This window comes from Nerophis lumbriciformis, linkage group LG18 (genome assembly GCF_033978685.3).
Source record: "Nerophis lumbriciformis linkage group LG18, RoL_Nlum_v2.1, whole genome shotgun sequence".
Classification (NCBI taxonomy): domain Eukaryota; kingdom Metazoa; phylum Chordata; class Actinopteri; order Syngnathiformes; family Syngnathidae; genus Nerophis; species Nerophis lumbriciformis.
The window spans coordinates 43940764-43956307 of record NC_084565.2 but is presented as its reverse complement, the minus strand read 5'-3'; the positions used below and the strand labels follow the sequence as shown (position 1 = coordinate 43956307).

The 15544-nt window shown below is 39.1% G+C and overlaps 1 protein-coding gene across 1 annotated transcript in view; it reads left to right on the top strand.

The window, feature by feature from the left end:
• rsph4a (radial spoke head component 4A) overlaps window positions 1-13393 on the top strand; it is a 40890-nt gene extending 27497 nt beyond the window's left edge. The window contains exons 6-7 of the mRNA XM_061978437.2: window positions 12591-12708; window positions 12833-13393. Coding sequence (XP_061834421.1) covers window positions 12591-12708; window positions 12833-13067 — 353 coding nt within the window. The 3' untranslated portion in view covers window positions 13068-13393. The remainder of the gene's footprint in view (window positions 1-12590; window positions 12709-12832) is intronic.
• Window positions 13394-15544: the final 2151 nt, after the last annotated feature.

Below are 15544 nucleotides of genomic sequence, written 5' to 3'. Positions count from 1 at the left end.
TTTCAACTCATTCACAACATTCAAGTCTTATAGCATTTTCGAAAAAATTCCCGCTTTTCCTGAATTCCCAAATTTCCATGAAATTTCAATGGGGCATTTTTCAAAGTTCCACAATTCCCACATTTTTCATCTGTCTCAAACCGTTCCAACTTCAAAATATTCCGCCTGTTCAGGAATTCTGTGCTCTACTTCAACAATTTAAAAAAAAAAAACCCGGATTTCCAAGATTTCCTAGTTTTTAGGGATATTTTCCCCATTCAGAATGAATTGGCCATTTTTTAAACTTCCACCATTTCCACATTTTTCAACCGATTCCAGCCATTCCACCTTCAACACATTCCACTCATCTTGTTCATTCAAACTATAATTTTTCCAAGTCCCAAAAAATTCCAGGAATTCCCATAATTCCCGTTTTTTTAAAATCCTTTTTTCACCCTTTTTTCTGGCGACTACTCCTTCCACATTTTTCAAGCCACTTCAAGCGTTCCACCGTCAAAGCATTCCTTTTAATCAGGACAAAAAAAAACAAAGTTGTTTTTTTGAATGGAAAAATTCCCGGTTTTCCCGAAATTCCAGGAATTCCATAATACCATTTCTCAATTAAAAATGTTACTACTTCAACATTTTTCAACCAATTTGAAAAATTCCAACACCAACCATTTCAACTCATTCACAAAATTCAAGTCTTATAGCATTTTTGAAAAAATTCCCGCTTTTCCTGAATTACCAAATTTCCATGAAATTTCAATGGGGCATTTTTCAAAGTTCCACAATTCCCACATTTTTCATCTGATTCAAACCGTTCCAACTTCAAAATATTCAGCCTGTTCAGGAATTCTGTGCTCTACTTCAACAATTAAAAAAAAAAAATCCCGGATTTCCAAGAATTCCTAGTTTTTAGGGATATTTTCCCCATTCAGAATAAATTGGCCATTTTTTAAACTTCCACCATTTCCACATTTTTCAACCGATTCCAGCCATTCCACCTTCAACACATTCCACTCATCTTGTTCATTCAAACTATAATTTTTCCAAGTCCCAAAAAATTCCAGGAATTCCCATAATTCCCGTTTTTTTAAACCCTTTTTTCACCCTTTTTTCTGCCGACTACTCCTTCCACATTTTTCAACCCACTTCAAGCGTTCCACCGTCAAAACATTCCTCTTAATCAGGACAAAAAAAACAAAGTTGTTTTTTGGATGGAAAAATTCCCAGTTTTCCCGAAATTTCAGTAATTCCATAATACCATTTCTCAATTAAAAATGTTACTACTTCGACATTTTCCAACCAATTTGAAAAATTCCAACACCAACCATTTCAACTCATTCACAAAATTCAAGTCTTATAGCATTTTTTTTTTAAATTCCCGCTTTTCCTGAATTCCCAAATTTCCATGAAATTTCCTTTGAAATGAATAGGACATTTTTCAAAGTTCCACAATTCCCACATTTTTCATCTGATTCAAACCGTTCCAACTTCAAAATATTCCGCCTGTTCAGGAATTCTGTGCTCTACTTCAACAATTAAAAAAAAAAAATCCCGGATTTCCAAGAATTCCTAGTTTTTAGGGATATTTTCCCCATTCAAAATGAATTGGCCATTTTTTAAACTTCCACCATTTCCACATTTTTCAACCGATTCCAGCCATTCCACCTTCAACACATTCCACTCATCTTTCTCATTCAAACTATCATTTTTCCAAGTCCCAAAAAATTCCAGGAATTCCCATAATTCCCGTTTTTTTAAACCCTTTTTTCACCCTTTTTTCTGTCGACTACTCCTTCCACATTTTTCAACCCACTTCAAGCGTTCCACCGTCAAAACATTCCTCTTAATCAGGACAAAAAAAACAAAGTTGTTTTTTGGATGGAAAAATTCCCGGTTTTCCCGAAATTTCAGTAATTCCATAATACCATTTCTCAATTAAAAATGTTACTACTTCAACATTTCTCGACCGATTTGAAAAATTCCAACACCAACCATTTCAACTCATTCAAGTCTTATAGCATTTTCGAAAAAATTCCCGCTTTTCCTGAATTCCCAAATATCCATGAAATTTCAATGGGGCATTTTTCAAAGTTACACAATTCCCACATTTTTCATCTGATTCAAACCGCTCCAACTTCAAAATATTCAGCCCGTTCAGGAATTCTGTGCTCTACTTCAACAATTTAAAAGAAAATCTCGGATTTCCAAGAATTCCTAGTTTTTAGGGATATTTTCCCCATTCAAAATGAATTGGCCATTTTTTAAACTTCCACCATTTCCACATTTTTCAACCGATTCCAGCCATTCCACCTTCAACACATTCCACTCATCTTTCTCATTCAAACTATCATTTTTCCAAGTCCCAAAAAATTCCAGGAATTCCCATAATTCCCGTTTTTTTAAACCCTTTTTTCACCCTTTTTTCTGTCGACTACTCCTTCCACATTTTCCAACCCACTTCAAGCGTTCCACCGTCAAAACATTCCTCTTAATCAGGACAAAAAAAACAAAGTTGTTTTTTGAATGGAAAAATTCCCGGTTTTCCCGAAATTCCAGGAATTCCATAATACCATTTCTCAATTAAAAATGTTACTACTTCAACATTTTTCAACCAATTTGAAAAATTCCAACACCAACCATTTCAACTCATTCACAAAATTCAAGTCTTATAGCATTTTTTTTTTTTAATTCCCGCTTTTCCTGAATTCCCAAATTTCCATGAAATTTCAATGGGGCATTTTTCAAAGTTCCACAATTCCCACATTTTTCATCTGATTCAAACCGTTCCAACTTCAAAATATTCAGCCCGTTCAGGAATTCTGTGCTTTACTTCAACAATTAAAAGAAAATCCCGGATTTCCAAGATTTCCTAGTTTTTAGGGATATTTTCCCCATTCAGAATGAAATGGCCATTTTTTAAACTTCCACCATTTCCACATTTTTCAACCGATTCCAGCCATTCCACCTTCAACACATTCCACTCATCTTGCTCATTCAAACTATCATTTTTCCAAGTCCCAAAAAATTCCAGGAATTCCCATAATTCTTGTTTTTTTAAACCCTTTTTTCACCCTTTTTTCTGGCGACTACTCCTTCCACATTTTTCAAGCCACTTCAAGTGTTCCACCGTCAAAACATTCCTCTTAATCAGGACAAAAAAAACAAAGTTGTTTTTTGAATGGAAAAATTCCCCGTTTTCCTGAAATTCCAGGAATTCCATAATACCATTTTTCAATTAAAAATGTTACTACTTCAACATTTTTCAACCAATTTCAAAAATTCCAACACCACGCATTTCAACTCATTCACAAAATTCAAGTCTTATAGCATTTTTGAAAAAATTCCCGCTTTTCCTGAATTCCCAAATTTCCATGAAAATTCCATTGAAAAGAATGGGACATTTTTCAAAGTTCCACAATTCCCACATTTTTCATCTGATTCAAACCGTTCCAACTTCAAAATATTCAGCCCGTTCAGGAATTCTGTGCTCTACTTCAACAATTAAAAAAAAAAATCCCGGATTTCCAAGAATTCCTAGTTTTTAGGGATATTTTCCCCATTCAAAATGAATTATCCATTTTTCAAACTTCCACAATTCCCACATTTTTCAACCAATTCAAACCATTCAAACAACCTTTTTTTCCACATTCAACACATTGTCAGGATTTTTGTTTTCTAACCTTATTTCCAACCTTTTTTACTGCGATGACTCCTTTCACATTTTTCAAGCCATTTCAAGCGTTCCACTGTCAAAAAATTCCTCTTAATCAAAATCAAGTTGGTTTAAGAAATTGAAAAATTCCCGGTTTTCCGGGAATTCAATAATACCATTTCTTAATTAAAAAACTACTTAAACATTTCTCGACAGATTTAAACAATTCCAACGCCAACCAATTCAGCTCATTCAGGACATTTATGCACTTAATCATATTTCAAAAATGTTCCCAAAATTCCTAAATTTCCAGGAAGTTCCCATTGAAATGAATGGGACATTTTTCCAAGCTGCACAATTCCCACATTTTTCAACCTATTCAAACCATTCCGACATCCAAACATTCCACTCATCCTGGACATTCAAACTAACACTTTCCCAAGTTCCGAACCAAATTCCGGTTTTCCTGGAAATTCAAACTTTTCAAGTGTTGCGTTTGGACCAGTTGTTCCTCCCAGGGAATTCAAGTTTCTGGTCGCTCCCAAGCTCTTTACGACACTTAAAGCTGAGTAGAAGAACCACCAGAGACAGAATAGGTATTTTGTAATATATTTGCAAAGCTTTGCAAATATAATGAGACCAGTCCAGCATAGAACATTCAATCGCGCAACTAGGATGGTCTGCCCTAAAATATGGAAACCTTCTATTCTATAAAGTCTCTCTCCCTCCCACCCTCGCTGTCTTGTCTTTCCAGCCCAAACACATGCCCATTGTCCTCCGCAGCTGGACACAAGAAGAGATAAGGAGAAGGATTACCGTATTTTCCGCACCATAAGGCGCCCTGGGTTATAAGCCGCGCCTTCAATGAACGGCATATTTCAAAACTTTGTCCACCTATAAGCCGCCCCGTGTTATAAGCCGCATCTAACTGCGCTAAAGGAATGTCAAAAAAACAGTCAGATAGGTCAGTCAAACTTTAATAATATATTAAAAACCAGCGTGATGTGGGCGCGCATGGAGTCGTATATCAACATGGACGGAGCTGCGTGAAAAAAGCCACCCGGCCTCTTCGCGTAAACTTACCTTAACCACTCGCTCATCTTTTCTTCATCCATCCATCCCTTCGAGTTAGCTTTTATGATGACGCCGGCTGGAAAGGTCTCTTTTGGCAAGGTCTTCCTTTTGAATATCACCATGGGTGGAAGTTTCTGGCCATTAGCATGGCAAGCTAGAACCACAGTGAAGGATGACTTCTCATTCCCTGTGGTGCGAATATTCACCGTACGTGCTCCCGTTGTATCCACAGTGCGGTTCACAGGAATATCAAAAGTCAGTGGAACCTCGTCCATGTTGATAATGTTCTCTGGCCGGATCTTTTTTTCAGCTATCTTGTTTTTACAATATGCACGGAAAGTAGCCAGCTTTTCTTGAAAGTCTTTAGGCAGTTGCTGTGAAATAGTAGTCCGTGTGCGGATGGAGAGATTGCGTCTTTTCATGAACCGGAAACCTGTCGCTTAGTAGGAGCCATTTTGTGGTCTTTACAGATGTAAACACACAAAGGAAATGAAACGTAATATCCGCGCGCTTCTTCTTCTTCTTCTACGCGGGCGGGTGGTTGCTTACAGTAGAAGAAGAAGCGCTTCCTGTTCTATGGGGGCGGGTGCTTACCTTGGCGGTTGCTTGCGTAGAAGAAGAAGCACTTCCTCTTCTACGGGGAAAAAAGATGGCGGCTGTTTACCGTAGTTGCGAGACCGAAACTTTATGAAAATGAATCTTAATATTAATCCATATATAAAGCGCACCGGGTTATAAGGCGCACTGTCAGCTTTTGAGAAAATTTGTGGTTTTTAGGTGCGGCTAATAGTGCGGAAAATACGTTATCTTTCCTCCTTACATTCCATAGTCAAGGTTAGCACACAGTATTTGCAGACAACCAAAAGACCACAATTGGAAGAAAAACACTTGCTGTTTTGTAATGTGATTATGAAAATAAAGAAGTAACACTTAAATACGGATATATGAAAATATCTGCCTCCGACACAAGCTATTCAAACCATTCCAACATTCAAACTATTCTTACATTCATACTACATTCTGTCAGCATTTCACTTCAACTTCAGCATTGGAGCATTCACACGCAATTCTTCCACTAATGGCCTCTTCTTGTTTAATTTAATGTTAAATACTAATATTTATTTTTATTAGGGCCCGCAATGGCCCATTGCAAAAGGACTCCCACAGGGAGTCCTTTTGCAATGGGACATAAGGACCTATTGAATTTCTAAGGTTTTATTATTAGGGCCCGCAATGGCCCATTGCAAAAGGACTCCCACAGGGAGTCCTTATGCAATGGGACATAAGGACCTATTGAATTTCTAAGGTTTTTAGGGCCCGCAATGGCCCATTGCAAAAGGACTCCCACAGGGAGTCCTTATGCAATGGGACATAAGGACCTATTGAATTTCTAAGGTTTTATTCTTCTTCTTCTTCTTATTATTATTATTATTCTTCCGCAGCTTTGCGCACTACTTTGACCCCCTTAACATGCTTCAAAACTCACCAAATTTTACACACACATCAGTAATTTACGGCAAAACTTTTTATCAAAAAACCAAAAAAGAAAAAAAAACTAGACTGCCTGTAACTCTCCCTAGGAAGGTCGGAAAAACATGAAACAAAATCCTCTATGTAGGTCTGACTTAGACCTAGTTCTCATAATTGTACATCCTCGGGCTAAAATCAACAGGAATTTGGCAATTCCCCCTTCAAGACAAAAAAGTACTAAAAACTGTCACTTTTGCCTCTTTGCGCTGTAATTTGACCCCCTTAACATGCTTCAAAACTCACCGAACTGAACACACACATCAGGACTGGCAAAAACTGTGATCTAATAAAAAAACCTAACCCCAAATTCAAAAATTGCACTCTACAGCAATTTTTGAATATAACGGAGCAAAAACTGCTCCTCGGAAGAAAAAAATGACAAAACTGCCTGTAACTCCCACTGGGAAGGTCGGAGAGACATGAAACAAAAACCTCTATGTAGGGCTCACTTAGACCTACATTTCATAAATTGACAACCCCCATCAAAAATCAACAGGAAGTTTGCTATTCCCCCTTCAAAACTTAAAAAAAAAAAAAATCAGTCACCTTCCTTCAAAAACGAACTCCTCCGAGCGCGTTTGTCGTTTCGCCTTCAAAATAACACAGGAGAGAGATTAAACCCTTGTGATTAAAAGTATAGATGGGATTTTTAATGACTGCTCCGGTTTTGATTTTATGACCCTTCAAAGACCCGCTGCGCTGATGCTGCTGCGTTGCTGTTTTTTTAAGATGGCTGCTTAAAAGCAGGAAGCACCAACATGCCCACACAATGCAGACAAGGTAGGTACACTAGACAAAAGTCTTGGGACACTTCAGACTAAAAGTAGACAAAAGTATTGGGACACTTAGGACTAGCACCTGCCAAATACGCGGGCCCGTCCAACGCTGCTTGCAGCTTTAATTATTCTTTCTTTCTTTCTTTCTTCTTCCGCCGCCTCTTTGAGCACTAATTTGACCCACTTAACATGCTTCAAAACTCACCATATTTGACCCACACATCAGGACCTGCGAAAATTGCCTTTTAATAAAACAACCTAACCCCAAAACTCAAAATTGCGCTCTAGCGCCCCCCTAGGAAGAAAACAAAACTAGACTGCCTGTAACTCCCACTACGAAGGTCGGAAAGACATGAAACAAAATCCTCTATGTAGGTCTGACTCAGACCTAACTTTCATAATGGTACATTCTCGGGCTAAAATCAACAGGAAGTTGGCAATTCCCCCTTCAAGACAAAAAAGTACTAAAAACAGTCACTTTTGCCTCTTTGAGCTCTAATTTGACCCCCTTAACATGCTTCAAAACTCACCAAACTGAACACACATATCAGGACTGGCTAAAACTGTGATCTAATGAAAAAACCTAACCCCAAATCTAAAAATTGTGCTCTACAGCAATTTTTTAATAAAACGCACAAAAAACTGCTCCTCGGATGAAAAAACTGACAAAACTGCCTGTAACTCCCACTGGGAAGGTCGAAGAGACATGAAACAAAAACCTCTATGTAGGTCTCACTTAGACCTACATTTCATAAATTGACAACCCCCAGCAAAAATCAACAGGAAGTTTGCTATTCCCCCTTCAACACAACATTTTTGTAAAAACCCGTCACCTTTCTTCAAACATTATCTCCTCTGAGGGCGTTTGTCGTTTCGGCTTCAAACTAACACAGGAGAGAGATTAAACCCTTGTGATTAAAAGTATAGATGGGAATTTTAATGACTGCTCCGGTTTCGATTTTATGACCCTTCAAAGACCCGCTGCGCTGCTGTTTTTTTAAGATGGCTGCTTAAAAGCAGGAAGCACCAACGTGCCCACACAATGCAGACAAGGTAGGTACACTAGACAAAAGTCTTGGGACACTTCAGACTAAAAGTAGACAAAAGTATTGGGACACTTAGGACTAGCACCTGCCAAATACGCGGGCCCGAACAACGCTGCTTGCAGCTTTAATTATTCTTTCTTTCTTTCTTTCTTCTTCCGCCGCCTCTTTGAGCACTAATTTGACCCACTCAACATGCTTCAAAACTCACCATATTTTACCCACACATCAGGACCTGCGAAAATTGCCTTTTAATAAAACAACCTAACCCCAAAACTCAAAATTGCGCTCTAGCGCCCCCTAGGAAGAAAACAAAACTAGACTGCCTGTAACTCCCACTACGAAGGTCGGAAAGACATGAAACAAAATCCTCTATGTAGGTCTGACTCAGACCTAACTTTCATAATGGTATATTCTCGGGCAAAAATCAACAGGAAGTTGGCAATTCCCCCTTCAAGACAAAAAAGTACTAAAAACAGTCACTTTTGCCTCTTTGAGCTGTAATTTGACCCCCTTAACATGCTTCAAAACTCACCAAACTGAACACACACATCAGGACTGGCAAAAATTGTGATCTAATAAAAAAACCTAACCCCAAATCTCAAAATTGTGCTCTAGTGCAATTTTTTAATGAAACGCAGAAATAACTGCTCCTCGGATGAAAAAACTGACAAAACTGCCTGTAACTCTCCCTGGGAAGGTCGAAGAGACATGAAACAAAAACCTCTATGTAGGTCTCACTTAGACCTACATTTCATAAATTGACAACCCCCAGCAAAAATCAACAGGAAGTTTGCTATTCCCCCTTCAAAACAACATTTTTGTAAAAACCGGTCACCTTTCTTCAAAATCTATCTCCTCTGAGCGCGTTTGTCGTTTCGGCTTCAAACTAACACAGGAGAGAGATTAAACCCTTGTGATTAAAAGTATAGATGGGATTTTTAATGACTGCTCCGGTTTTGATTTTATGACCCTTCAAAGACCCGCTGCGCTGATGCTGCTGCGTTGCTGTTTTATTAAGATGGCTGCTTAAAAGCAGGAAGCACCAACGTGCCCACACAATGCAGACAAGGTAGGTACACTAGACAAAAGTCTTGGGACACTTCAGACTAAAAGTAGACAAAAGTATTGGGACACTTAGGACTAGCACCTGCCAAATACGCGGGCCCGTCCAACGCTGCTTGCAGCTTTAATTATTCTTTCTTTCTTTCTTTCTTCTTCCGCCGCCTCTTTGAGCACTAATTTGACCCACTTAACATGCTTCAAAACTCACCATATTTGACCCACACATCAGGACCTGCGAAAATTGCCTTTTAATAAAACAACCTAACCCCAAAACTCAAAATTGCGCTCTAGCGCCCCCTAGGAAGAAAACAAAACTAGACTGCCTGTAACTCCCACTAGGAAGGTCGGAAAGACATGAAACAAAATCCTCTATGTAGGTCTGACTCAGACCTAACTTTCATAATGGTACATTCTCGGGCTAAAATCAACAGGAAGTTGGCAATTCCCCCTTCAAGACAAAAAAGTACTAAAAACAGTCACTTTTGCCTCTTTGAGCTGTAATTTGACCCCCTTAACATGCTTCAAAACTCACCAAACTGAACGCACACATCAGGACTGGCAAAAATTGTGATCTAATAAAAAAACCTAACCCCAAATCTCAGAATTGTGCTCTAGTGCAATTTTTTAATGAAACGCAGAAATAACTGCTCCTCGGATGAAAAAACTGACAAAACTGCCTGTAACTCTCCCTGGGAAGGTCGAAGAGACATGAAACTAAAACCTCTATGTAGGTCTCACTTAGACCTACATTTCATAAATTGACAACCCCCAGCAAAAATCAACAGGAAGTTTGCTATTCCCCCTTCAAAACAAATTTCTTTGTAAAAACCGGTCACCTTGCTTCAAAAACTATCTCCTCTGAGCGCGTTTGTCGTTTCGGCTTCAAACTAACACAGGACAGAGATTAAACCCTTGTGATTAAAAGTATAGATGGGATTTTTAATAACTGCTCCGGTTTTGATTTTATGACCCTTCAAAGACCCGCTGCGCTGCTGTTTTTTTAAGATGGCTGCTTAAAAGCAGGAAGCACCAACGTGCCCACACAATGCAGACAAGGTAGGTACACTAGACAAAAAGTCTTGGGACACTTCAGACTAAAAGTAGACAAAAGTATTGGGACACTTAGGACTAGCACCTGCCAAATACGCGGGCCCGAACAACGCTGCTTGCAGCTTTAATTATTCTTTCTTTCTTTCTTTCTTCTTCCGCCGCCTCTTTGAGCACTAATTTGACCCACTCAACATGCTTCAAAACTCACCATATTTTACCCACACATCAGGACCTGCGAAAATTGCCTTTTAATAAAACAACCTAACCCCAAAACTCAAAATTGCGCTCTAGCGCCCCCTAGGAAGAAAACAAAACTAGACTGCCTGTAACTCCCACTACGAAGGTCGGAAAGACATGAAACAAAATCCTCTATGTAGGTCTGACTCAGACCTAACTTTCATAATGGTATATTCTCGGGCAAAAATCAACAGGAAGTTGGCAATTCCCCCTTCAAGACAAAAAAGTACTAAAAACAGTCACTTTTGCCTCTTTGAGCTGTAATTTGACCCCCTTAACATGCTTCAAAACTCACCAAACTGAACACACACATCAGGACTGGCTAAAACTGTGATCTAATGAAAAAACCTAACCCCAAATCTAAAAATTGTGCTCTACAGCAATTTTTTAATAAAACGCACAAAAAACTGCTCCTCGGATGACAAATCTGACAAAACTGCCTGTAACTCCCACTGGGAAGGTCGGAGAGAGATGAAACAAAAACTTCTATGTAGGTCTCACTTAGACCTACATTTCATAAATTGACAACCCCCAGCAAAAATCAACAGGAAGTTTGCTATTCCCCCTTCAACACAACATTTTTGTAAAAACCCGTCACCTTTCTTCAAACATTATCTCCTCTGAGGGCGTTTGTTGTTTCGGCTTCAAACTAACACAGGAGAGAGATTAAACCCTTGTGATTAAAAGTATGGATGGGATTTTTAATGACTGCTCCGGTTTTGATTTTATGACCCTTCAAAGACCCGCTGCGCTGCTGTTTTTTTAAGATGGCTGCTTAAAAGCAGGAAGCACCAACGTGCCCACACAATGCAGACAAGGTAGGTACACTAGACAAAAAGTCTTGGGACACTTCAGACTAAAAGTAGACAAAAGTATTGGGACACTTAGGACTAGCACCTGCCAAATACGCGGGCCCGAACAACGCTGCTTGCAGCTTTAATTATTCTTTCTTTCTTTCTTTCTTCTTCCGCCGCCTCTTTGAGCACTAATTTGACCCACTTAACATGCTTCAAAACTCACCATATTTGACCCACACATCAGGACCTGCGAAAATTGCCTTTTAATAAAACAACCTAACCCCAAAACTCAAAATTGCGCTCTAGCGCCCCCTAGGAAGAAAACAAAACTAGACTGCCTGTAACTCCCACTACGAAGGTCGGAAAGACATGAAACAAAATCCTCTATGTAGGTCTGACTCAGACCTAACTTCCATAATGGTACATTCTCGGGCTAAAATCAACAGGAAGTTGGCTATTCCCCCTTCAAGACAAAAAAGTACTAAAAACAGTCACTTTTGCCTCTTTGAGCTGTAATTTGACCCCCTTAACATGCTTCAAAACTCACCGAACTGAACACACACATCAGGACTGGCAAAAATTGTGATCTAATAAAAAAACCTAACCCCAAATCTCAAAATTGTGCTCTAGTGCAATTTTTTAATGAAACGCAGAAATAACTGCCCCCTCGGATGAAAAAACTGACAAAACTGCCTGTAACTCTCCCTGGGAAGGTCGGAGAGACATGAAACAAAAACCTCTCCGTAGGTCTCACTTAGACCTACATTTCATAAATTGACAACCCCCAGCAAAAATCAACAGGAAGTTTGCTATTCCCCCTTCAAAACAATTTTTTTGTAAAAACCGGTCACCTTCCTTCAAAAACGAACTCCTCTGAGCGCGTTTGTCGTTTCGCCTTCAAACTAACACAGGAGAGAGATTAAACCCTTGTGATTAAAAGTATAGATGGGATTTTTAATGACTGCTCCGGTTTTGATTTTATGACCCTTCAAAGACCCGCTGCGCTGCTGTTTTTTTAAGATGGCTGCTTAAAAGCAGGAAGCACCAACGTGCCCACACAATGCAGACAAGGTAGGTACACTAGACAAAAAGTCTTGGGACACTTCAGACTAAAAGTAGACAAAAGTATTGGGACACTTAGGACTAGCACCTGCCAAATACGCGGGCCCGACCAACGCTGCTTGCAGCTTTCATTTATTAATGTAATTTTTGAATAGAATAAAAGTCAAGAGTAAGAGTACTCATTAAGTGTTAATAATATTTGAGTGGATCCTCTGTAGTGAAAAGTTGGGCCTCGAGGTCAAAAAGGTGATGAAACCCTGATCTAACCAAAGTTTTGATTAAAAACAACTTACAAGAAACGTTCGTTCCTCCTCAGAAATATTCGAGACCCCTCCGTGGAGCCCCAGCCTGTCCTCCTCGCTCACCCCCCAGCACGCCATCGCTGTGATGCGCTCCAACTGCTGGCCCGGGGCGTGTGCGTACGCTCACGGAAAGTAAGCTGGAAATGTATTTGTGCTTGAACGATACACAAGACTGCACCTAGGGGGCAGCAGTGCTCATATCATCATTGAGGAACCACTGTCCTACTAGGCCACTGACAAAAGTGTCTTCACGCAGGAAGTTTGAGAACATTTATGTCGGCTGGGGGCTGAAGTACCCAGGGGACGGCTACAGCCCGCTTCTCCCGCCGCCACCCCAGAACGAGTACCCCAGTGCGCCCGAGATCACCGAGGACGTGGACCCCACGGTGGAGGAGGAGCAGGCGCTGCAGGACGCTTTGGACGAGAAGCAGGCCGCCGAGGAGGCGGAGGAGGGCGACTCGGATGAAGAACAGGACGAGGAGGATGATTGAGGTTAATCATTGAACATGGATAATGTGAAGGTGGTGTACTAATGTTTGGCCATTGTTGTAGGAGAGGACTGTCAGCATATTGTTGGAAGAAAATCAAACCAAAAAAACCAGTAAAAATGTCAGAAAAATGATCAAAAATACATAATGTAATGAGAAAAGGCAGAAATGTTGATTTTTTAAAAATTTTTATTGAACAATGTACATACAAACAGGGCCGGCCCGTGGCATAGGCCGTATAGGCAAATGCTAAGGGCGCCGTCCATCAGGGGGCGCCACGCCAGTGCCACAAATGTTGGAGAAAAAAAAAAAAGGAAAAAAAAAGTTGGTACTATTATTTCTAAATACAAAAAATAATCCCACGTTAATTAAAATGCAAAGTAAAGCCTATTTAATAGAAATATTATTTGTTACAACATTATGCCTCCCCCCGCACGGTGCGCCCCCTCCCTTCCCGTATCATGACTCTTTTTGGACGTGCACCACATCAAAAAATCAACACAAGATGTCAAAACGGCCAAAACTGTCAGGTGCCCAGGGAAGAAAAAAGGGAAAAGAAGAGGAGGAGAAACGAGAAAAAGACAAGAGGTAGCAGGTAGGTAACGTTAGCCTACATGAAATTATTTGTCTGTCACGGAATGTGATAGTAGCTGGCTTTTTAGCATTAAGCTAATGTTACATGATTCGGCAATTGCTAATCAATAAATAGCTAGTTCTGTTTTAACGTCGGGTTAATATTGTGGAGGGGGCTAAATTGTTATGGAAAATAATAATGTAACGTTAGGTAATTACAGTACTCCCACCTTACATTCCTCAGGGACATTTGTATTAGATCTTTTAAGCAGGTGTTTTTTGTTTACATTGTTATTGCCTTCTGGTTAGCTAATGTTTGCCCTGCAGGTAATAGTCACTTTTCCACCCCTTTATATATTAGGTATAGTTGTAAGTAAAAAAAAAAAAAGGTCAAAGACAAAGCTATTCGGTTTCTTGTGAGTATATACACTTCACTGCTGATGTGGGGGGGGCGCCACCTAAAATCTTGCCTAGGGCGCCAGATTGGTTAGGGCCGGGCCTGCATACAAACATATATTCTCAATGTATACAAAACACTAAGGCACTTCCAACATATATCAACAATTTCAAACATCCATCAGGTTGAGCAAACACTGTCTTCCACAAAATATGGAAAGGAAAGAAAATGAGAGCAAATACAAATATAGTATTAAAATAATAATAAATAATATGATCAAATTCAAAAAGACTAAAAAGGGCTAACTAAAACACTTACATTTTTTTTCAATAAAGATATCAATTTATGGGCTTTTGTACTTTTCGTTTTCCAAAATATCATTGATAATTTTAAGCCAATTAGAAAATGTAGGTTTTACTTCCATAAATCGACATTTATGTAGAACATTTTTTGCTTGGAGCATGATAACAGAAAAATTGTTACTACTTCAACATTTTTCATCCAATTTGAAAAATTCCAACACCAACCATTTCAACTCATTCACAAAATTCAAGTCTTATAGCATTTTTTTTAAAATTCCCGCTTTTCCTGAATCCCCAAATTTCCATGAAATTTCCATTGATTCCACATTCCACTCATCTTGCTCATTCAAACTATAATTTTTCCAAGTCCCAATAAATTCCAGGAATTCCGATAATTCCCGTTTTTTTAAACCCTTTTTTCACCCTTTTTTCTGGCGACTACTCCTTCCACATTTTTCAACCCACTTCAAGCGTTCCACCGTCAAAACATTCCTCTTAATCAGGACAAAAAAAAACAAAGTTGTTTTTTGGATGGAAAAATTCCCGGTTTTCCCGAAATTTCAGTAATTCCATAATACCATTTCTCAATTAAAAATGTTACCACTTCAACATTTCTCGACCGATTTGAAAAATTCCAACACCAACCATTTCAACTCATTCACAACATTCAAGTCTTTTAGCATTTTCTAAAAAATTCCCGCTTTTCCTGAATTCCCAAATTTCCATGAAATTTCCTTTGAAATGAAAAGGACATTTTTCAAAGTTCCACAATTCCCACATTTTTCATCTGATTCAAACCGTTCCAACTTCAAAATATTCAGCCTGTTCAGGAATTCTGTGCTCTACTTCAACAATTAAAAAAAAAAATCCCGGATTTCCAAGAATTCCTAGTTTTTAGGGATATTTTCCCCATTCAAAATGAATATTTCCACATTTTTCAACCGATTCCAGCCATTCCACCTTCAACACATTCCACTCATCTTGCTCATTCAAACTATCATTTTTCCAAGTCCCAATAAATTCCAGGAATTCCGATAATTCCCGTTTTTTTAAACCCTTTTTTCACCCTTTTTTCTGGCGACTACTCCTTCCACATTTTTCAAGCCACTTCAAGCGTTCCACCGTCAAAACATTCCTCTTAATCAGGACAAAAAAAAACAAAGTTGTTTTTTGGATGGAAAATTTCCCGTTTTCCCGAAATTTCAGTA